The following is a 22,575-nucleotide window of genomic DNA, read 5'->3' as shown; positions in this document are numbered from 1 at the left end:
ATTTCATGAAATTAGTTCTTTTCCCAAAGAACCTTGGTTTCTTTTATTTGAAAATGATACTTAGAAACCACAATCTAGGCTGGGTGCAGTGGCTCACACCATAATCCCAGCACTTTGGGAGGCGAAGGCGGGTGGATCACCTGAGATTAGGAGTTTGAGACCAGCCTGGCCAACATGGTGAAACCCTGTCTTTACTTAAAATACAAAAATTAGCCAGGTGTGGTGGTACGTGCCTGTAATCCCTGCTACTCAGGAGGCTCAGGCAGGAGAATTGCTTGAACCCAGGAGGCGGTTGCAGTGAGCCGAGATCGCGCCACTGTGCTCTAGCCTGGGTGACAAAAGTGAAATTCTGTCTCAAAAAAAAAAAAGAAGAAAGAAAAGAAAAGAAACCACAATCTAGACACTAGGGATGCTCGTTACTACTGGATTAGTCATCATTTCTAGTCCTTTTCAATGGACAGAGTCAGAAATTTAATATAAACTTCCTACTCTTGCATCTGTTTCTGAGATCTAAAGATACAGGTTCTCAGTGACACCAATATAATTACTCATTTTGTATTACCCAACAATACAAGCACAGTAGTCTCTGATATATTTTTTTAATTACACAAGTAAGACGTATGTTTATTGTTTCAGGGATCAGTGATGTTCAGTGATGTGTCCATAGACTTCTCTCAGGAGGAGTGGGACTGCCTGGACCCTGTTCAGAGGGACTTATACAGAGATGTGATGTTGGAGAACTACAGCAATCTGGTTTCAATGGGTAAGGGCATCCGTACCAGTGATTCCCAGTTCTCCTCTGGAATGTCTGCTTCTTCCACAGTGAATTTCTCAGCTGCTTTTCAAGTTACTAGCTGAATTTCTATTCTTTATTACCAAACAAATGGTTTGAGCTGAAATGAAAAGGAAGAATGGGAAATGGGCAACTCCAGTGGGCTGTGGTTGAGGCTTCGTCTTCATCTTTCTTTGGCTGTTCCTGTAGTGGCATCTCTTCCTTGATCATCAAGGGACTGGATCTCATTTACCCACAGCATAACCATATTCCATATCTTTTCTTGTGAGCAGGACTTTACACTCCTAAGCCTCAAGTGATCTCCTTATTGGAACAAGGGAAAGAGCCCTGGATGGTTGGCAGAGAGCTTACAAGAGGCCTGTGTTCAGGTAAGTGAGAAATGACTGGACAGGAGAAAGGCATGACAGGTCAGAACTCAGCCGGTCAGGAGGAAACAGCACCTTTGAGATGTTGTCGCTGAAGCTCCCATCAAGAAACTAGGCCAGTGTAGAAAATGAAGTCCTTTTAGCATAGTTGTTAAGTAACCTGTTTCGCCCTTTTCCTCACTTACCACTCTTTCTACTACTCCTCTCCAACTCTCCTCTTAATTTCAAGTAGAAGGTACCTTTCACTTCTCCTCTAAAAAAAACCCTCTTTTACCCATATTTTAGATTCAGCTGTTTGCTAGCTTCTTTTACTCTCTCTCTGTTTTTTCGTTTTTGTTTTTGTTTTTTTTAAGGGCCTGGCTCTGTCACCCAGGCTGGAGTACAGTGACATGATCATAACTCATTGTAGGCTCAAACTTCTGGGCTTAGGCAGTCTCCCTGCCTCAGCCTTCCAAGTAGCTGGGACCGTAGGCATGTGCCACCATGCCTGGCTAATTCTTTTTCTTCCTCTTCTGCATTTTTTTTTCTTTTTTTTTTGAGACGGAGTCTCGCTCTGTTGCTCAGGCTGGAGTGCAGTGGCATGATCTCGGCTCACTGCAACCTCTGCCTCTCGGGTTCAAGCTATTCTTCTGCCTCAGCCTCCTGAGTAGCTGGGACTACAGGCACGTGCCACCATGCCCACCTAATTTTTGTATTTTTAGTAGAGATGGGGTTTCACCATATTGGCCAGGCTGGTCTCAAACTCCTGATTCACCCACCTCAGCCTCCCAAAGTGCTGGGATTACAGGCATGAACCACTGCGCCGGGCCCCTCTTCTGCATTTTTTAAACTTGTGCAGGTGTTTTCTACTACCACTCCCCAAAATGATGGAATTGCATCTGTATACACACAGGTGAATATACACACACACGCACACGCACACACACGTCTTGCCCAAGTACTGGTCTTCATTATAGCTGCCTGTCAGTGACCTGTTTTATCAGACTGTCTTCAATGTTTCCTTTATCGAACTTTTTTTAATTTCCTGGTTTGTGTAAGGGAATCTTCCAGGTGCTACAGTTTACTGATTATGTTACCTTTACGAACTCAAGGTCCAAAAGTGGTGCTAAAATATATACATATATGACTTCCACAAAGTAGAGTAGTATAAAAGAGAAATGAGATAAAGAGTTTAGCAGAAAGTCAAAGGCTAACTATGTAGAAGTGGAATTAATCCCTATTGAAGTATAGGTGGAGCCTTGGAAGTGACTGCAGTCACCATGTATAGAGATATTGTTGGGGCCAAGAAAAAAAAAAGAATGTGTGCCTATATTAAACAGGAAGAGGTGGCAGAGCAGGAGAGATTTGGGATGAAGTAGGAGAACCAGAAGAGTACTATTGAGCATTACTATGCACCAAGCATTGGTCCAAGGGCTGGGACTATAGTATTCATGAAGGCATTCTAAAGTTCTGCGCTTCTGAAGCCTACATTCTAGAGGGTAAGAGAGAAAATGTCTTAGTCCATTTTGTGCTGTTACAACAGAATACCTCACATTAAGTAATATATAAAGAACAGAAATTTATTTTCTCATAGATCTGGAGGCTAAGAATTCTAAGATCAAGGCACTGGCATCTGATGAGGGCCTTCTTGCATCTTCGTGTGGCAGAAGGCACTAGGAGCAAGAGAGCCAACTCCTTCCATCAAGCCCCTTCATAAGAGCACCCAAACCCATTCTTGAGGGATGGATCCTCAAAGCCCGATCATCTCTTAAAGACCCCACCTCTTTGTTTTTGGAAATTTTTTTTTTTTTTTTGAGACAGAGTCTCACTCTGTCACGCAGGCTGGAATGCAACAGCAGGATCGTGGCTCACCACAGCCTCAACCTCCCGGGCTCGGGTGATCCTCCCACCTCAGCCTCCCGAGTAGCTGGGACCACAGGCAGACATCACCATGCCCAGCTAATTTTTTTATTTTTTGTAGAGACAGGGTTTTGCCTTGTTGTCCAGGCTGGTCTCTAACTCCTGGGTTCAAGCGAGCCACCCACCTGGGCCTACCAAAGTACTAGGATTAAAGGCTTGAGCCACTGTGTCCGGCCCCCACCTCTTACTACTATCACATTGGCAACAGCTGAATTTTGAAGGAGAGACATTCAAACCATAGCAGAAAATAAAATGAATGTCAAGTATATATGCATAAAACAATATTAGGTTGACATTAATATTATATAATATATAAATATATTTTTGGAATTATATATCATTTGTATTTATCTATATGTAACTAATATATTGGTATAGTATAAATAATATATATTAATACATTGTAGTTCTATATTATTATATGTCCATGTGTATATGAAATGTCAGGTGGTGGGTGATATATAAGTGTTATGAAGAGAGGCTAGAGAAGGCCTCTGATGAGGTGTTCTTTTAGTAAAGACTTGAATGAAGTGAGGGAACAGGTGATATAAATATCTGCTAGGACAGATTCAGGCAAAGGGAACAGGAAGAACCAAGTACTCGAGTTCAGAGCTTTTTGGCAGCCACCATTGTGGCTGAAATTGAATGAGCAAAGTGGGAATTGTAGAAGAGGAGATCAGGGAAGTAGCAGGCTTATGAGTGTTTGCATGCTGGGTGCAGGTCAGGGTGAGAATTAGGTGTACCTGTAGATGATTTTGGGTCTTGTGGACCTTGAATTTTATTCCAAATGAGGTGTAAATCCATTGAATGATTTAGCAGAGTGACATGATCATGTTTGTAAAGGATCATTCTTGCTCTAGGGGTTCCTAACTTTGGATTCCTTTAGGTAGAATTCAGGGAGTCCATGAACTTGGATGAGAATCAAAAATACATCTTTTCTTTTTCTTTTTTTTTTTTTTGAGACAATCTCACTCTGTCATCCAGGCTTGAGTGCAGTGGTGTGATCTCGGCTCACTGCAACCTCCACCCCCGAGGTTCAAGCAATTCTCCTGCCTCAGCTGTCTGGGTAGCTGGGATTACAGGAGCCTGCCAGTGTGCCCGACTAATTTTTGTATTTTTAGTATAGATGGGGTTTCACCATATTGGCCAAGCTGGTCTTGAACTCATGACCTTGTGATTCGCCTGCCTCAGCCTCCTGAAGTGCTGGGATTGCAGGCATGAGCCACTGTGCCCAGCTCAAAAATACGTCTTTATATTTAATAACCTCTAATTGAGATATAACATTTCTTGCTATCATGGTGTATGGGACAAACCATAGTAGTAGTAGTAGTAGTCGTTCCTGTGACTTTGACATTAATGGAAATCAGATACGTTCATGTTATGTTACTGTTATTGTAGGCATATTGAAATATTTATGCTCATTCCTACTTCAGAATTATTGTAGTACTAGGCTTGCCACTAGGTCTTGTTTAATGTTTTACTAAAGAAGAAAACTCCAGGCAGAGAGAAGAATCCCTGTGAAGGCTCTGATGGGGAAAAGCTTGGTGTGTTTGAAAGACTAAAAGCCTGTGTTGGTGGGCCCCAGGATCAAGTAGGAGTGGAGTGTGAGTCAGGGTTTGGACAGACAGGCAGGAACCACAGCATTCAGCCTTTGCAGGAGATTGTGAGGAGTTTGGACTATGAGCTGTGGAAGCCTAAGCCAAATGATATTATTCCCTGAATAGATTAAAGGGTGAGAGAGCTTGGTGGGGAGACTGGTTGAGGAGGCTACTTCACTGGTCTGGATAAAGAGTTGATTCTGCTTTGGAAGATGACATTGGCAGTGGAAGACAGAAGAGGGCAGTTTTAAAACTTTACTTGGGAGCTTAACTAGATAAAAGTTACTGCAAGATCTGCCGGGCACGGTGGCTCACGCCTGTAATCCCAGCACTTTGGGAGGCCAAGGTGGGTGGATCACAAGGTCAGGAGATCAAGACCATCCTGGCCAACATGGTGAAACCCCATCTCTTCTAAAATACAAAAAATTAGACGGGCGTGGTGGTGCATGCCTGTAGTCTCCGCTACGCGGAAGGTTGAGGCAGGGGAATTGCTTGAACCCTGGAGTCGGAGGTTGCAGTGAGCTGAGATTGCACCACTGCACTCCAGCCTGGTGACAGAGTGAGACTCTGTTTCAAAAAAAAAAGTTATTGCAAGATCATATAGAGATAGGAGGAAAAAGATTGTGTTGGAATTAATTCCCTCTTCCTGTTTTGAGATACTCCAATAGGCTTCATTTTGATATCTTCAAACCATTTAATTTGCCTAATATCCCCATTTTTAGTAAGAAATTGTTTCATAATAATACCTGAACCCTTTACTCCAAAACATGTATATGCGTTTTCCTGTAACCCCCCAGTAATCATGAGTTAGGGACTATTGCCCTTTTACAGGTGAAGAAATGGTAGCTTAGAGGTTAAATAATTGCTTGTGGCACACAACAATTAAGTATCAGAATTGGCAGCCAGCTCTCATCAATCTGCTTCTGGTTCCTGTTATCTTTCTATGGCAGTATGTTGTACTGTGTCTTAATTTCTTTCCATCTTCCTTAAACTTTAGCTGTCTTCTCTCTCATTCACTGTGGTGGTACATGAGCAAGTCTCCTCTCCCATAAGATCAGCATCTCAAAATTCCAAGGCAAACAATATTTCCATTAAATCCCCAGCATATAAAATATTCTGAGTTTCCCTATCTGCCACTTACACACTTACATCAAATTAGTTCAATACATTAGACTGACATCTAGCTCTTCCCTCATGTGAATAACCCACTGTCACCAATTTCTTTTTGATTTTGAGACGGAGTCTCACTCTGTCACCCAGCTGTAGTGCAGTGGCGCGATCTCAGCTCACTGCAGCCTCCGCCTCCTGGGTTCAAGCAGTTCTCCTGCCTCAGCCTCCCGAGTAGCTGGCATTACAGGCACATGCCACCATGTCCAGCTAATTTTTGTATTTTTAGTAGAGACGGGGTTTCACCATGCTGGCCAGGCTAGTCTGGAGCTCCTGACCTCAGGTGATCTGCCTGCATTGGCCTCCCAAAGTGCTGGGATTACAGGCGTGAGCCACCATGCCCGGCCACCACATTCATATTGTATCCACTGTATCCTTTATTAAAGAACTTATTCTGTTTCCACCCCAACTGGGTATACTGCAGTTCACCTCTGACACTATTCAGAATGTGCAGCCCTCATAGTCTCCCATAGTACTGTCCTCACTTCAGATGCCAGCTGCAAGTCTTGGGAGTCCCTGGGCCACCTGCAGGTCAGCCAGCTAACAGCAATAAATTAAGGGGTTTCCAAGGTCTCAGGTTCAATAATTTGTTAGAGTGACTCATAGAAAACAGGAAAGCTCTGTATTTAAAGCTACAGTTTTATTATAAAGGATACATGTTTGAGCAAGATCTGGAACTGGACAGAGTTTCCATGCCCTCTCCCTTTGGAGTCAGTTTGTCCTGCTCCTATCACATCGATGCGTTTACCAACCAGAAAGCTCCACTGAGTTTACTGCTCAGCATTTTTTTTGAGGTTTTATTACACAGGCACAATTGATTAAATCCCTGGCCACTCAATCTCTAGCCTCTCTCTCCTCAGAGATCAGGCAGCTGAAAATCCCAACCTTCTAATCACAAGCTAGTGTTTCAGGTAATCAGACCCCACCCTGAAGCTTTCTAAGGTCCCACTTTGAACTACCTTATTAGCATAACAAAGACCTCCTGTCAGGAAATTCCAGGTGTTTTTGAAGCTCAGTGTGGGGCTTTATTATACCTGAGAGCCAAGGAATCTTCCCCGTACGCATTTATTTCTCTCAGGAGACCTTTAATGGAGGCTAGAAAATGACCCACTTCATGTTACACATATTGTATGATATACTTATATACACACATGCATACTTATATGGATATATGTATATCATATATGACATGTATGTCATATATCATATATATGGCTAGTCATGTTTTAATATGGAAAATAGCCCAACCATTGTATATTTACCAGCCTTTCCAGGTGATTCTGATCCACATCCGTATTTGAGTATCATTGTAGTAACTTATTTGCATAGTTACCTTCCCCTGCTTCCCGCATTATCTTACTAATTTATTTGTCTTTCTTGTCCATTTTTTCAGATAACACAGATATCCTTGTGAACCCTGTGTCATTTCCTAGTAGATACTATTCTTTAATTTTTCCATTTCTATTATAAAAGTTTAACTTTTCACAAATAGGAAAAAACATTTACCATTTTATTTTCTTTCAGATCTGGAATCAATGTGTGAAACCAAGTTATTATCTCTAAAGAAGGAAGTTTATGAAATAGAATTATGCCAGAGGGAGATAATGGGACTTACAAAGCATGGCCTTGAGTACTCCAGTTTTGGAGATGTTTTGGAATATAGAAGCCACCTTGCAAAACAACTGGGATATCCAAATGGGCATTTCAGTCAAGAAATATTCACTCCGGAATACATGCCCACATTTATTCAACAGACATTCCTTACTCTCCAGCAAATAATGAATAATGAAGACAGACCCTTTGAATGTAAGAAATGTGGAAAGGCCTTTAGTCAGAACTCACAATTTATTCAACATCAGAGAATTCATATTGGTGAAAAATCTTATGAATGCAAAGAGTGTGGGAAGTTCTTTAGTTGTGGTTCACATGTTACTCGGCATCTGAAAATTCATACTGGCGAAAAACCCTTTGAATGTAAGGAGTGTGGAAAGGCCTTCAGTTGTAGCTCATACCTTTCTCAACATCAGAGAATCCATACCGGTAAGAAACCCTATGAATGTAAGGAATGTGGGAAGGCCTTTAGTTATTGCTCAAATCTTATTGACCATCAGCGAATTCACACCGGTGAAAAGCCTTATGCATGTAAGGTATGTGGGAAAGCCTTTACTAAAAGCTCACAACTTTTTCAGCATGTGCGAATTCATACAGGTGAGAAACCCTATGAATGTAAGGAATGTGGCAAAGCCTTTACCCAGAGCTCAAAGCTTGTTCAACATCAGAGAATTCATACTGGTGAGAAACCCTATGAGTGCAAGGAATGTGGCAAAGCCTTTAGTAGTGGCTCAGCACTTACTAATCATCAGAGAATTCACACTGGTGAGAAACCCTATGATTGTAAGGAATGCGGAAAGGCTTTTACTCAGAGCTCACAGCTTCGTCAACATCAGAGAATTCACGCTGGTGAGAAACCCTTTGAATGTCTTGAATGTGGGAAGGCCTTTACTCAGAACTCACAACTTTTCCAGCATCAGAGAATTCATACGGATGAAAAGCCATATGAATGTAATGAATGCGGAAAGGCCTTTAATAAATGCTCAAACCTTACTCGACATCTGAGAATTCACACTGGTGAAAAGCCCTATAACTGTAAGGAATGTGGGAAGGCATTTAGTAGTGGCTCAGATCTCATTCGTCATCAGGGAATTCATACTAATGAATAATAAAAATTAAAGCCCCTGTCACCTTTTTCATTTTTTAAACCAAAAATCATGTCTGATACTTACCCTCTTCCACAGTTTTTTTAAAACTTTGTATTTAAATTTTGTATCCAATGTATTTCACTCCAGGTTATAAATTCGGAGTCTAAATTGACATTCCCTCTCTCCTCCAGTCACATACCAATGCCAGCTGTTCTGTAATTCTTTGGTTCATTGTTTTGTTCTACTTTCTTGGTGACACATTATACTCTTGTTTATATTTGCTTGTGTTTTTAGGGCAATCTTTTCTGATCTGTGTATTTGTGTTTGCACCAGTATCACACCATTTGAATTGTGTGACCTTTAATATTTTTAAATTCCTTGTGGAGGTTTAACTTTTTAAAGTCGGTGTTAATCTTTTTATTTTATTATTATTTTGTATATTTTTTGAGACGGAGTTTCACTCTGTTGCCCAGGCTGGAGTACAGTGGCGTAATCTTGGCTCGCTACAACCTCTGCCTCCCGGCTTCAAGGAATTCTCCTGCCTCAGCCTCCTGAGTAGCTGGGATCACAGGCGTGTGCCACCACGCCCTGCTAATTTTGTATTTTTAGTAGAGATGGGGTTTCTCCATGTTGGTTAGGATAGTCTCGAACTCCTGACCTCAGGTGATCCACCTGCCTTGGCTTCCCAAAGTGCTGGGATTATAGGCGTGAGCAATTGCACCTGGCTTTATTCCTTTTTTATTGAGACGGAGTTTCGCTCTTGTTACCTAGGCTGGAGTGCAATGGTGCAATCGTGGCTCATCACAACCTTTACCTCCCAGGTTCAAGCGATTCTTCTGCCTCAGCCTTTCAAGTAGTTGGGATTACAGGCATGTGTCACAACACCCAGGTAATTTTTTGTATTTTTAGTAGAGATGGGGTTTCACCATGTTAGCCGGGATGGTCTCCATCTCCCGACCTCAGGTGATCCACCCGCCTGGGCCTCCGAAAGTGCTGGGATTACAGGCGTGAGCCACTGCGGCCAGCCTTTTTATTTTACAAATTTACATTTTTAATTGTCAAGCCAAAATCACAAAACAAAAACTTGCCAGAAAGCCAAACTTAATTGTAATCATACTTATAGATGGCTATTCTCAGTTTGGTAGAGAAAATCATGCTATACTGTGCTTTTTTAAGGAAGTGTAATTATGATATGCATGCCGTACCTTTCACTGCTTTTATCATGCCAAAGATTTCATGAGTGCCATTTCAGTAAATATAAATTTTTTTTATTTTCATGATATATTTAATGACTTTAAAATGACTCTTCCCATTATGGTTGCCTCTGAATTTTTGCAGCTATAAAAGCTGACCTCGGCTGGGCACAGTGGCTCATGCCTGTAATCCCAGCACTTTGGAAGGCCGAGGTGGGCAGATCACAGCGTCTGAAGATTGAGACCATCCTGGCTAACACAGTGAAACCCTGTCTCTACTAAAAATACAAAAAAGTAGCTGGACGTGGTGGCATGCGCCTGTAATCCCAGCTACTTGGGAGGCTGAGACAGGAGAATCGCTTGAACCTGGGAGGCGGAGGTTGCAGTGAGCTGAGATGGTGCCTCTGCACTCTAGCCTGGAGGACAGAGTGAGATTCTGTCTCAAAAAAAAAAAAAAAAGCTGACCTCATTGGATGCTCATTTTTACTTTTAAAACATTTATTTTAATTGCCAAAATTATCCACATTTTCTCCTTGTGAGCTTGTTTTGTTCCTTTCCATCAGTCCTAATCCCAATGCCATACTAGAAAGTGACACTGTTATGAAAGTGTTGTTTATCAATCCAGGTATTAATTTTTGTTGTTGTTTTTCTTCTCTTTTTTTTTTTTTTTTTGAGACAGAGTCTCACTCTGTTGTCTAGGCTGGAGTGCAGTGGCATGATCTCGACTCACCACAACTGCTGCCTCCCGGGTTCAAGTGATTCTCCTGCCTCAGCCTCCCTAGTAGCTGAGACTACAGGCACATGCAACCATGCCTGGCTAATTTTTGTAATTTTAGTAGAGACAGGATTTCACTATGTTGGCCAGGCTGGTCTCGAACTCCTGACCTCGTGATACACCTGCGTCGGCCTCCCAAAGTTCTGGGATTACAGGCATGAGCCACCACGCCCGGACAATTATTTTTTCTTAAAGATATTAGTGGTGTTTTGTTTTTTGAGACTGTGTCTCACTCTGTTGCTCAGGCTGGAGGGCAGTGGCGCAATCTCGGTTCACTGCAACCTCTGCCTCCCGAGTTCAAGTGAGTCTTCTGCCTCAGCCTCCCGAGTAGCTGGGATTACAGGCATGCACCACCATGCCCAGCTAATTTTTGTATTATTAGTAGAGACAGGGTTTCACCATATTGACCAGGCTGCTCTCGAACTCCTGACCTCATGATCCTCCCGCCTTGGCTTCCCAAAGTGCTGGGATTACAGGCATAAGCCACTGCACCTGGCCATTAGTGGTGTTTTAAAAAATTATGTCTAGGTATATATAATCAGGCTGTATGTATTGGATTGCTGTGAAGAGTCAATGAATTAATAAATGTAAAGTACCTCAAACTGTTATCACATAATATAGGTTTAGTAAAAGTTTTCCACTATTATCAGTGATATATTCATTATCATAAGTATCTTCATTAGGATTTATGGAAAGGATTTTAACCATGTTGTTTACCTTTGGGAAATTTATAATTCATGGTGGAAAAAGAGAAACACTTGTAATGAGTATAACGAAGACTTTCCCCATCATTATTATTTAGCATGGAATTTTAAAAGGAAGAGAAAAAGTATGTGTGCATAGTCTTTGCTCAGACTTCATCTTTACATAAAGAATACCAGTCTGAGGCCGGGCATGGTGGCTCACACCTGTAATCCTAGCACTTTGGGAGGCCACGGTGGGTGGATCACTTGAGGTCAGGAGTTCGAGACCAGCCTGGCCAACATGGTGAAACCCCGTCTCTACTAGAAATACAAAAAAAAAATTAGCCAGGCATGGTGTTGCACACCTGTAATCCTAGCTACTCAGCAGGCTGAGGTGGGAGGATTGCTCGAACCTGGTAGTTAGAGGTTACAGTGAGCTGAGATTGCGCCACTGCACGCTCCAGACTGGGTGACCGAGCGAGACTGTGTCTCAAAATACATAAATAAAAGCATACCAATCTGAAACCCTGTAAATATGATGAGTAGTAGAAAGCACAGCTGTCAAAAAAGCAGGAAGAGATTATAACTTTTTTTCTAATATTTCCCCCCAAAACGCAGAAAACTTACTGGCCACATTATTTGACCAGAAGAAGCAGTACAATAGGATAGCCATCAAATATCTGATTATTAATTCAATATTCCCTCTTAATTAACATGGACTAAGGAATAAATCCCTAAAATATACATTATTTAAATGTACACGAAAATGAAAACAATTGAAAAACCCGCGAGTGGCAGTAAAAGTTGTATTGGAAGTTTTATAACCTAATGTCCATGCATATATTGTATTCTAGGAAGAATAAAATATAGAACCCAAGAAACTAAAACAAGCTGAAATGAATTGTGGGAGGAAGGAGGTAGTATTATTTTAAAAGGCAGAAATAATTGAAAGAAAAAAACTGGATCTAAATCCAAAATTTGATATTTGATGAAAGAGGAAAAAAAAGGAGACAAACTTTAATTATTCCAGAGGTGAAATAAGGATGACAAACAATATTGTGTATGAGAAATTGAAATGACTATATATTTAAACTTAAAGGAGCTGTATTATTTGGGGTAATGAAAATGTGGAATGGGTAAAGATTGTACAATTTTGTTTATATACTACAGGTCACTCAACTATACACTTTAAAAGGGTGAATATTATGCTGTGTGAATTTGATCTCAATTTAAAAACTTAAGGCTGGGTGCAGTGGCTCATGCCTGTAATTCCACCACTTTGGGAGGCTGAGGTAGGAGAATGGCTTGAGGCCAGGAGTTCAAGACCAGTCTAGGTAACATAGTGAGACCCCCCCTCCCCTCATCTCTACAAAAAAAAAAAAAAATTTAAAAACAACAAACTTAAAAGTTAGTATTATAGACATTTTTGTAATATATCTGAAAATCTGGAAAATGTCTGTGATTTTTAGTAAGTTGATGACATCAGAATTAACTGGAGGTATAAAATCTTAATAGACTTCTCTCCAGAATAAACTTATTTAAAAAATAAGACCGGCCAGGCACGATGGCTCCACATGTAATCCCAGCATTTTGTGAGGCCAAGGCGGGCGGATCACCTGAGGTCGGGGATTTGAGACCAGCCTGACCACCATGGAGAAACCTCATCTCTACAAAAATACAAAAAATTAGCCAGGTGTGGTGGCTCATGCCTGTAATCCCAGCTACTCGGGAGGCTGAGGCAGGAGAAAGGTTTGAACCCGGGAGGCAGAGATTGTGGTGAGCAGGCATCGCGCCACTGCACTCCAGCCTGGGCAACAAGAGTGAAACTCTGTCTCAAAAATAAATAAAATAAACATTTTCTTAAAATATATTTTAAATGTCAAATTGCTGCACTAAAAAAGACACCAAGGTAGTGATTTTTATAAGTGAAATGTATGAAATGTCTTGGGAAACTCTTCCAGGACATAGACTGAGATAGCAAATTATCTATTTTTATGAATTTGTCATAATCCTGATGTTAAAACCTATAGAAGAACCCAAAACAATTTGTCCAGAAACAGTTATGAAAATACAACATTATAAATTAGCAAATCAAATCTAGTAACCCATTGAAAATAAGTATTTGTCACATGAATTTAGGAAAAACCAATTCTGATAAACTTTCTACTTTCTGAAAGTTAAAAATCAAATTGATTTAGGTAACAGTATTTCTTAGTATCTAAACTCAGGAACCAAATAGATGTGGATAGCATGGGATTTTTGGAATACAATACAATATAATTCACATGAGATTGCTAAAGTTCAAATAACCGAAATTCTGTCAATGAAAATGTATGATGTAACCTCAACATCTTCTAGATGAACCCTTCTTTTTTTAGCAGTATTTGACAGAATGGGATATATTTTATAAATAAACTTGGACTATTATCCTATCTGCTGCAGTATCACTGTTCATTCATTTATACCCTTTACTTCCTAGTTGAAGGGTCTTTAAAATATAGCCAACATGTCCAATCATTGCTGTGCATTTTGGATGAGGGTGGATTGCGGGGCTGCATTCAAAGCCATCCTGGGCCACGTGCAGCCTATGGGGCGTGGGTTGGATAAGTTTGATGTACCACGTTTTCTTTATCCAGTCTACCATTGATGGGCACCTGGGTTGATTCCATATCATTGCTATTGTGAAGAGTGCTGCGATAAACATACAAGTGCATTTGTCTTTTTGGTAGAATGATTTCTTTTCTTTTGGGTAGATCACAGTAATGGGATTGCTGGGTCAAATGGTAGCTCTGTTTTAAGTTCTTTTTTTTTTGAGTCGGAGTCTCGCTCTGTCGCCCAGGCCGGAGTGCAGTGGCCGGATCTCAGCTCACTGCAAGCTCCGCCTCCTGAGTCTACGCCAGTCTCCTGCCTCAGCCTCCCGAGTAGCTGGGACTACAGGCGCCCGCCACCTTGCCCGGCTAGTTTTTTGTATTTTTTTGGTAGAGACGGGGTTTCACCGTGTTAGCCAGGCTGGTCTCGATCTCCTTACCTCGTGATCCGCCCGTCTCGGCCTCCCAAAGTGCTGGGATTACAGGCTTGAGCCACCGCGCCCGGCCTTAAGTTCTTTGAGAAATCTCCAGGCTGCTTTTCACACTGGCTGGACTATTTTACGCTCTCACCAACAGTGTATAAGCATTCTCTTTTCTCCACAGCCTCACCAGCATCACTTGTTTTTGACTTTTTGTTTGAGATGGAGTCTCACTGTGTCACCCAGGCTGGAGTACAGTGGCATGATCTCGGCTAACTGCAAAGTCTGCCTGTTGGGCTCGAATGATTCTCCCACTTCAGCGTCCCAAGTAGCTGGGATTACAGGTGCATGCCACCACACCCAGCTAATTTTTGTGTTTTTTGTACAGATGGGGTTTCACTGTGTTGCCTAGGCTGGTCTCAAACTCCTGGGTTCAAGCAATCCCCTGCCTTGGCCTCCCAAAGTACTAGGATTATAGGAGTGACTCACTGCACCCAGCCTATATTTGTGTATATGTTAAATTGTTTATGTTATTTTATGTACATGTATATATTAAGTTGTATATTCACATATATAATTATATATACACATATATTACATTACATACACATGTATTTGTTTACTCGTGCGATTTGTCCCAGCAGAAGTAAAAACTCATATAAGTAAAATAATATTTACAGGCCAGGCGTGGTGGTTGACGTCTGTAATTCCAGCACCTTGGGATGCTGAGGTGGGTGGATCTCTTCAGGTCAGGAGTTTGAGACCAGCCTGGCCAACATGGTGAAACCCCGTCTCTACTAAAAATACAAAAATTAGCAGGGCGTGGTGGCACACACTTGTAAGCCCAGCTACTTGGGAGGCTAAGGCAAGAGAATTGCTTGAACCGGGGAGGCGGAGTTTGCAGTGAGCCAAGATCACACCATTGGACTCCAGCCTGGGGTATAAGAGTGAAACTCCATCTCAAAAAAAAAAAAAATTAGCATTATTTTTGGTGCAAAAGTACTTTAACATCTTAAATACTCATATAATGGAAGATACTGGAAGATACTTTAACTCTTAGAAAGAATGAGTTAACTCCTTATCTTCTATAAAGGTATCCTAATATCTTTGTACCCGAAGTGGTATCTGAGGCAAATTGTTACATTAAAAAAGGAAAATGCTTTATAATGAAAAAGGAAACGTTACATAGTAGCCCTCGCTTATCTGCAGGAGATGTGTTCTAAGACCCGCAGTGGATGTCTGAAAGTGTGGATAGTTTTGACCCAATTGCTGTCAATCAGAACACACTTCTGCTTGTTTTCCAAGCACAAATTTAATTTTTTTTTTTTTATCTTAACTAAGCACTTATCACACATGTGGCTGTACTTTTTAGAGCTTGGGGTTCAACGAACAAGACTAGCAGAAATTTCTTTTTCCTCCTTACACTGTCACAGCTAGATTTGTTCTTACCACAGATCTTAGCAACCTCAGCATACGACTTATTTTCCTTATTCAGTCAAGAATTTTCACATTTTCACTTAAAGAAAACACTTTAGGGCTCCTGTTCTACATATCTAAATTGGCAGCATCACTACTCTTGCATTTTAGGGCCATCAGGTAAAATTAGAGTCACTTAAACACAAGCACTGTGATACTGCGGCAGTCATTCTGATAACCAAGTTGGCTACTCACAGACTATGGGTAGCGCATACAGCATGCATCTGCTGAACAAAGGGATTGTTCATATCGCAGGCAGAACAAAGCAGGACAGTGAGCTATTTCATCACGCTACTCAGAACAGCCCACAATTTAAAGCTTATGAACTGTTTCTTTCGGGAATCTTGCATTTAATATTTTCAGACCACAATTTACTGTGGGTAACTGAAACTGTGGCAAGTAGAACCATGGATAAAGGGGGACTACTGTATATGCTTCTGTGTGTGTGCAAATACATGAATCGTGGAGAATATCATGGGAAGATGCTCATCATCTTGTTAACTCGTTATTTCAAGAGTGGAACTGGAGGGGGAATAATGCCTTTCCTTTATATTTATTTGTAATACTTCATTTTCATTATGAACATGTGTTATTTTATTATTTTTTAATAATAAAGACAGGCAAAAAACATATATGTAATTTTAATTCAAGCCGAAATCTTCAAGGCAATCATATATAATTAAATAGATGAAGCAAAGAGAACATTTCAAATTCCTGAAGGGAAAGGGGAAAAGAAAGCACAATGTAAAAACCAAGTGAGTCTAAAAGCAGCAATGTATCATAATGCCTAAATTCGTGGGACCATTTCCAATCCAGTCCAAGAAAGCAGACACTGGCGACCAACATTCCCTTTCAGGCCCCTGCAGGGTCAAGAGAGTGCTCCTGGAATAGATTGAGAAACTCGAGCAGGCTAAGTGAGGTGCCAGGAATAAAGACACCGCCTGACTGACACATTCTCCACTCTCCCTTCACCCGCTCCTCTCCCCACCGCGCTTCCATCAGTCTCCAACTCTGCCCTCTTCCCAAGAGCCTCAGATTGAAACCTTGCAAGGAAGACACCGATTCTCAGTCACAGGCTTGGTAATCTGAGCGGCAAAGGTACATGATCTCGTGCTCCCCCTACTCCCCGCTACTCCCCTTGCCACTGCTGCCTAGCACCTGCCCCCTCCTCCATAATTTGAACTGTCCTCCCAGGACTTGGAGGCGGGTCGGCCCAAGCGCTTCTTAGTGCCCAGTATGGAGCAAACCTCCCCTATCTTGCACATCCATTGGCTAAAAGATCTGTCTACTTAAGTGTGACTGCCACTTTCCCTTCTTTCTGTGTTGCCTGGATACAGACTGTCTGCCTATTAACAGCTGGTCGCGTTTCCCATTGGTCACCGTTTCCGGAAGCCCGCCCCTAAGTATCCAGGAGCCCAGCGCACGCTGGGTCTGCAGGCGCCATCCAGGCGCACAGCGGGAATCGTGGCTCAGCAACTTTGGGGTGTGCGGCCGAGCGTCTGCCAAACATGGGACGCTGGAGGGTCAGCGTCGGGGAGTCCTGGCCTTCAGTCGGCCATCGCCACGGCAGAAACTGGGGCCCAGGCTGCGTCCAGGCCGTTCCCTGGCCGTCCACGGGTCTCATGGGCGCCCGGACTGGGGCTGATGTAGTTTCACGACCTCTGACCCATAGGATCTAGAGATTAAAGGTATAAAAACGGGGACTTTTCAGCCCACTCAGGTAAAACATCCTTTTATTTTTCAGCAGGTGTTTTGTTGCAGAATGCCCCGAGGGGAGGGAGTGACTGCCGGGTTTAGGTTTATTAAATAAAATAAACTCTTGGTTTAGATTATGTTTATAATATGGCTCCCCGACCTTTAAAATTTCCCACTTTTTGCCAGTTGTATTATTTAGTGGGATGTGTTCGATAAGGACAGCCAGTTAAAATGGCTTTTTGTTGTTGTTGTTGTTGTTACTAAATAAAGCAATTTTTAGTTTTGATTGTCCTAACAACAGCAACTTCTCAGGCTTAATAAAACACTTATTTTGAGACGTTTCTGTTTCTGTGAAAGGCATAGCAAGTTACTTTGGAATTGTTTTAAAGGAATTAAATTCCTGGTTTTGGTACCTCAGTAGCAGTTTCTCCCCCAATTTCTTTAAAATCTTATTTTTGGGGCACGTATAATATATAGAGTAACTTTTGTGAAAGAAACAGCCAGCGAAGGATGTATTGGGATTTCCTTTATGAAATATAATCCTAGTTTTGATTTTTTTTTTTTTTTTTTGAGACGGAGTCTGGCTCTGTTGCCAGTCTGGAGTGCAGTGGCATGATCTCGGCTCACTGCAACCCCTACCTCCCGGATTCACGTGATTCTCCTACCTCAGCCTCCTGAGTAGGTGGGATTATAGGCGCGTGCCACCACACCCAGCTAACTTTTGTATTTTTAGTAGAGATGGGGTTTCACCATGTTGGCCAGGATGATCTTGATCTCGTGACCTCGTGGTTTGCCCGCCTCGGCCTCCCAAAGTGGGTTTTGATTTTTTTTATAACGGTAATGATTCTGTCTTCTTAACTCCTTTAAAATCTTGGTGGGCTGAGCGCGGTGGCTCACACCTGTAATCCTAGCACTTTGGGAGGCCTAGGCGGGTGGATCACTTGAGGTCAGGTGTTCAAGACTAGCGTGGCCAACTTGGTGAAACCCTGTCTCTACTGAAAATACAAAAATCAGCCGGGCGTGGTGGCGGGCACCTGTAATCCCAGCTACTTAAGAGGCTGAGGCAGGAGAATTGCTTGAACCTGGGAGGCGGAGGTTTCAGTGAGCCGAGCTGAGATTGTGCCACTGCACTCCAGCCTGGGCATAGAGCGAGACTCAGTCTAAAAAAAAATATATATATATACACACACAGACACACATATATACATATATATACACATACATATATACATATATATACACACACACGTACGTATATACGTATTTTTTTACAAATCCTTGTAAACCAGATTTTTGACTCACTTTGCAGGCTTTGCCAAATGGCCTTTTTACCCTCATGTATATTGCATTTTCTTTGGATATTCTGATGAATTCTCAAGGGGATTGTATTCCTGTATTTTACCATTCATGAGTTTAGAAGTGTGTTTACTTTCCTGAGTTTTCATTTTCTTTTTCTTCTGTCGTATGTAATTTACAGAGCAAATACCCACCAGAACAGATAACTTGGATGTGGAATGTGAGTTTCTTTGCGCTTATCAAGTGAGGGTGATTTTTAGTCAATGAGCGTTCGGTATATGCCTGGGAAACCAACAGCCGCTGTTTAGGTTCAGAGCCAGCCTTTATCAGCTTTCTGATGCCAAACCCATCAGTGAACTTCTCTGTATATTTAATTCATCGAGAGGAAAATGGTGACACCGAGGGTGACTGATTTCCAAGTTTACATCGGTTGCCCCAGGGGAAGTGCCTGGCCCCCATCTGGTCCTTGCTGCTCTAACTGCCCTGTTAATTGAAGGAATGTGCTATAAACACTTCCGGGACTGTTGCTGTCATTTACTGTCCTCATACTTTATAGAGAAGCCCATATTGTCAGCCTCTTCCTCTGCTTTCTGTCATTTCTAAACCACCTCACCCGACCTGGCGTAAATTTCATTGTGCGTGAGTTTGCACAGATGTAATTTGGCCTACACGTCTCCTCAAAGCCTAATGTCCGCCTCCCACCTCCACTAGGATCTGGAGTCTCAGGACGCACTACCTCTGCCACCCACTGCAAGCTTGAACATTTCATGGTGACACCCCTCCCTGACTTTGTATTAAAGTGGGTTCTCTTGGGTCTTTTTCTCTGTGTGTCTGTACTGTGCTATAGTGTGTGGAGCCAGTGGGATTTGCCCTGTGATCCTGAAGGAGGGTCACAAGGAGTTGTTGAGCAAAGAGGGGCTGATGGTTCTTAAGGGGGTCCCACAGAAGGGAGAGGCCAAACATACTCAGGCAAATTTTGTTTTTTTATTCTTGTAGGTCCAGATTTTGGATGAATCTCTCTAGAGGTTGAACAGGTAAGACTCACCTTTCAGTAGTTACACCAAGAAAGGCCTAGCTGATGACTTAGGCTATGGTTTTGGGCTGCACGAGAGTGGTCAGGCGGACAGTGGGGATGTCCATATAACCCAAAGGGAAAAGAGAAAAGGCACCTGAGAAATCAGGGCAAAGTCCCACAGTGTCTCTTTCCACTGGCATGTGGGTTACCTTCCCACTATGTCCCCCAAAGGACATGAGGCCACAGACTGCAGTGCCCATGAACAGAGGAGCTGTGGGGATGGAAGTCTGATCGCTCCCTTCAAACGCACACCCCGGTGCATGTGCGCCTCTTCTGATGCAGCGCCCCAATGGGTAAGCTCTGGGCTTTTCCACACAGTGGATTAGGAGTGGAAACATTCTGTCTGTTTCATGCTTGATGGTTTGGTTGTGACCTGATGTCGTGGTGGTAATAGAGGCAATGATCCCAGCGGCTTAGAACCGTTCGGCTTGGCCGGGCCCGGTGGCTCACGCCTGTAATCCCAGCACTTTGGGAGGCTGAGGTGGGTGTATAACCTGAGGTCAGGAGTTTGAGACTAGGCTGGCCAACATGGCAAAACCCCATCTCTACTAAAAATACAAAAATTAGCCAGGTGTGGTGGTGCACGCCTGTAATCCCAGCTACTTGGGAGGCTGAGGCAGGAGAATCGCTTGAACCCAGGAGGTAGCGATTTCAGTGAGCTGAGATCTTGCCGTTGCACTCCAGCCCGGGCAATGTAGCAAGACTCTGTCTCAAAAAAAAAAAAAAATTGTTCAGCTTGTGGGTAGGTATTTGGGAAACAGATATGTATTACCTAGTCTTAGTTATCTGCAGTGGTTTTGTTATCTTTTGCATAAACTGCTGAGAATATTTAATAATTGTAGATGATAGATCACTAGTCACTCTAAAATCTTCCCATTTCTTGGTCTAGAGCTGGGGCTGGATCCCTCAGCAACAAAGAGACCTGAAAACCAGAGGAAAAAAAGCAGGTACTCCCTGTAAACCACTCATCTGTGCTCTCTTCCAATTTATTCTCCTTTTGTTTACATCATTTGAAGGGGCCATAATCATCTTGTTTAGACTTCAGGATATAAAATGACCCACCTGTAGACCTCCAGCCGTATCCCAAGGTTATCTGTTTTTTTTTTGTTTTGTTTTGTTTTTTTAATTACTGCCAGGTTTCAATTGTAGATAACCCCTGAGGAAATATTCCAGATTCCCTGAGTAGTTTCCAGGCTAAAGTCCTATAGGCTTCTTCTGTTTTTAGGAGGCGTTCCCATCAGAGACAGACCTGAATTTGGATTTTTAGCTTTAATGCTTGCGAAAAGCTATAAAAATAATTTTCTACCCCTAGCTTTAAAGTACTGTTAGTGATAAATTAAAATTCTTTCAGGAGGATTAAACTGCCATTTCAGTTACCCTAATTCCAAACATTTTGGTTGTTAGAATTTTCTTTAATGTTCGTAAAGAAGTATTTTATGCCGGGCGCGGTGGCTCAAGCCTGTAATCCCAGCACTTTGGGAGGCCGAGACGGGCGGATCACGAGGTCAGGAGATCGAGACCATCCTGGCAAACACGGTGAAACCCTCGGCTCTATTAAATACAAAAAACTAGCCGGGCGAGGTGGCGGGCTTCTGTAGTCCCAGCTACTCGGGAGGCTGAGGCCGAGAATGGCGGAACTGGGGCTGGAGCTTGCAGTGAGCTGAGATCCGCCACTGCACTCCAGCCTGTTGTGAGCGAGACTCCGCTCAAAAAAAAAAAAAAAAAGAAGTATTTTATATTTTCCATCAAGATTCATTCTCTTTAGCAGGCCATTTTGAACTTTACTTTCTTAAATACCCAAATTTGGTTTTTCCTCAGTCTTCTCTCTGCTACGGATTTCTAACTTAACAAGAAAGGCAACTTTTCATCAAAAAGGGCAAAGAATAGAGGGGACAGTAGAGGGCACCTTCAAACCCAGCATGAAAATGAGGTTCCTGCTTCAAAATGAAGCATCACAGCAATCTTGGGTTTTTGATTTGGGCCCTCATTTCTCTTATAATTTCAACTTGTATTGGAGAGAAAAGGCTTGTTTCTTAAGCCAGCCAGTTTTCATACTGGATATTTATATATCATTTCATTTGTTCCTAAGTGTATTTCTCATTTCTGTTACGATTTGTTCTGTGGGTTGTCAGTGACTTAGCGGTATGTTTTTCACATGTTTATAAAGCTGAATAGTTCTGTATGTCAGCTCAGCACCCCTAGTGTCAGCCATGCTCCTCTCCTGCTCTGCATAGATGGGGCCTGTCCACACCCGAATCTCCTGGGTTCCCGCTGTCAGCACCTGAAGGTACCCACCAGATGTGTCTGTCACTTCCCTCCATCCACCTCTCTTGTGGTTCTCGTATTTCTGCCTCCCCAGAGACCATTTCTCTCTAGAGCAGTGGTTTCCAGTAGAAATACAGTGCCAGACACATACGTCATTTTAGATTTTCTAGTAGTCACTTTAGAAAAGTTAAAAAGAGGCTGGGTGTGGTGGCTCACGCCTGTAATCCCAGCACTTTGGGAGGCCGAGCTGATCCACCTGCCTTGGCCTCCCAAAGTGCTGGGATTACAGGTGTGAGCCACTGTGCCCAGACCTTTTTTTTTTTTTTTAAAGATAGGGTGATAGGGTCTCACTCTGTTGCCCCGGCTGGAGTGCAGTGGGTGGTATGATCTCGTCTCACTGCAACCTCCGCCTCCCAGGTTCCAGTGATTCTCCCACCTCAGCTTCTCTAGTAGCTGAGACTACAGGTGCTCGCCACCATACTCGGCTAATTTTTGTATTTTTTGTATAGATAGGGTTTCACCATGTTGTCCAGGCTGGTCTCGAACTCCTGACGTCAAGTGATCCATCTGGCTTGGCCTCCCAAAGTGC

General features: G+C 42.5%; 1 protein-coding gene and 1 long non-coding RNA gene across 12 annotated transcripts in view; both read left to right on the top strand.

The window, feature by feature from the left end:
- Nucleotides 1-13,604, top strand: part of ZNF383 (zinc finger protein 383) — a 31,529-nt gene extending 17,925 nt beyond the window's left edge. For 9 of the 11 annotated variants that reach the window (XM_009194296.4, XM_009194294.4, XM_009194289.4 and 6 more), the window contains 3 exons: nt 637-763; nt 1,066-1,161; nt 7,347-8,801. In XM_009194296.4, the coding sequence (XP_009192560.1) occupies nt 637-763; nt 1,066-1,161; nt 7,347-8,542 (1,419 nt within the window). In that variant the 3' untranslated portion in view covers nt 8,543-8,801. Of the gene's footprint in view, nt 1-636; nt 764-1,065; nt 1,162-7,346 lie in introns of all 11 variants that reach the window. The other 2 variants (XM_003915427.5, XM_003915429.5) reach the window with 1 other exon arrangement.
- Nucleotides 13,605-15,111: 1,507 nt separating this feature from the next.
- Nucleotides 15,112-21,243, top strand: LOC116271655. Its single transcript, XR_004180295.1, has 4 exons — nt 15,112-17,375; nt 18,828-18,866; nt 19,643-19,680; nt 20,611-21,243. It is a non-coding gene; the product is annotated as an uncharacterized LOC116271655 (long non-coding RNA).
- Nucleotides 21,244-22,575: the final 1,332 nt, after the last annotated feature.

The sequence above is a fragment of the Papio anubis genome, chromosome 20, assembly GCF_008728515.1.
Source record: "Papio anubis isolate 15944 chromosome 20, Panubis1.0, whole genome shotgun sequence".
NCBI classification, from domain to species: domain Eukaryota; kingdom Metazoa; phylum Chordata; class Mammalia; order Primates; family Cercopithecidae; genus Papio; species Papio anubis.
This window is presented reverse-complemented; position numbering and strand designations above follow the sequence as displayed.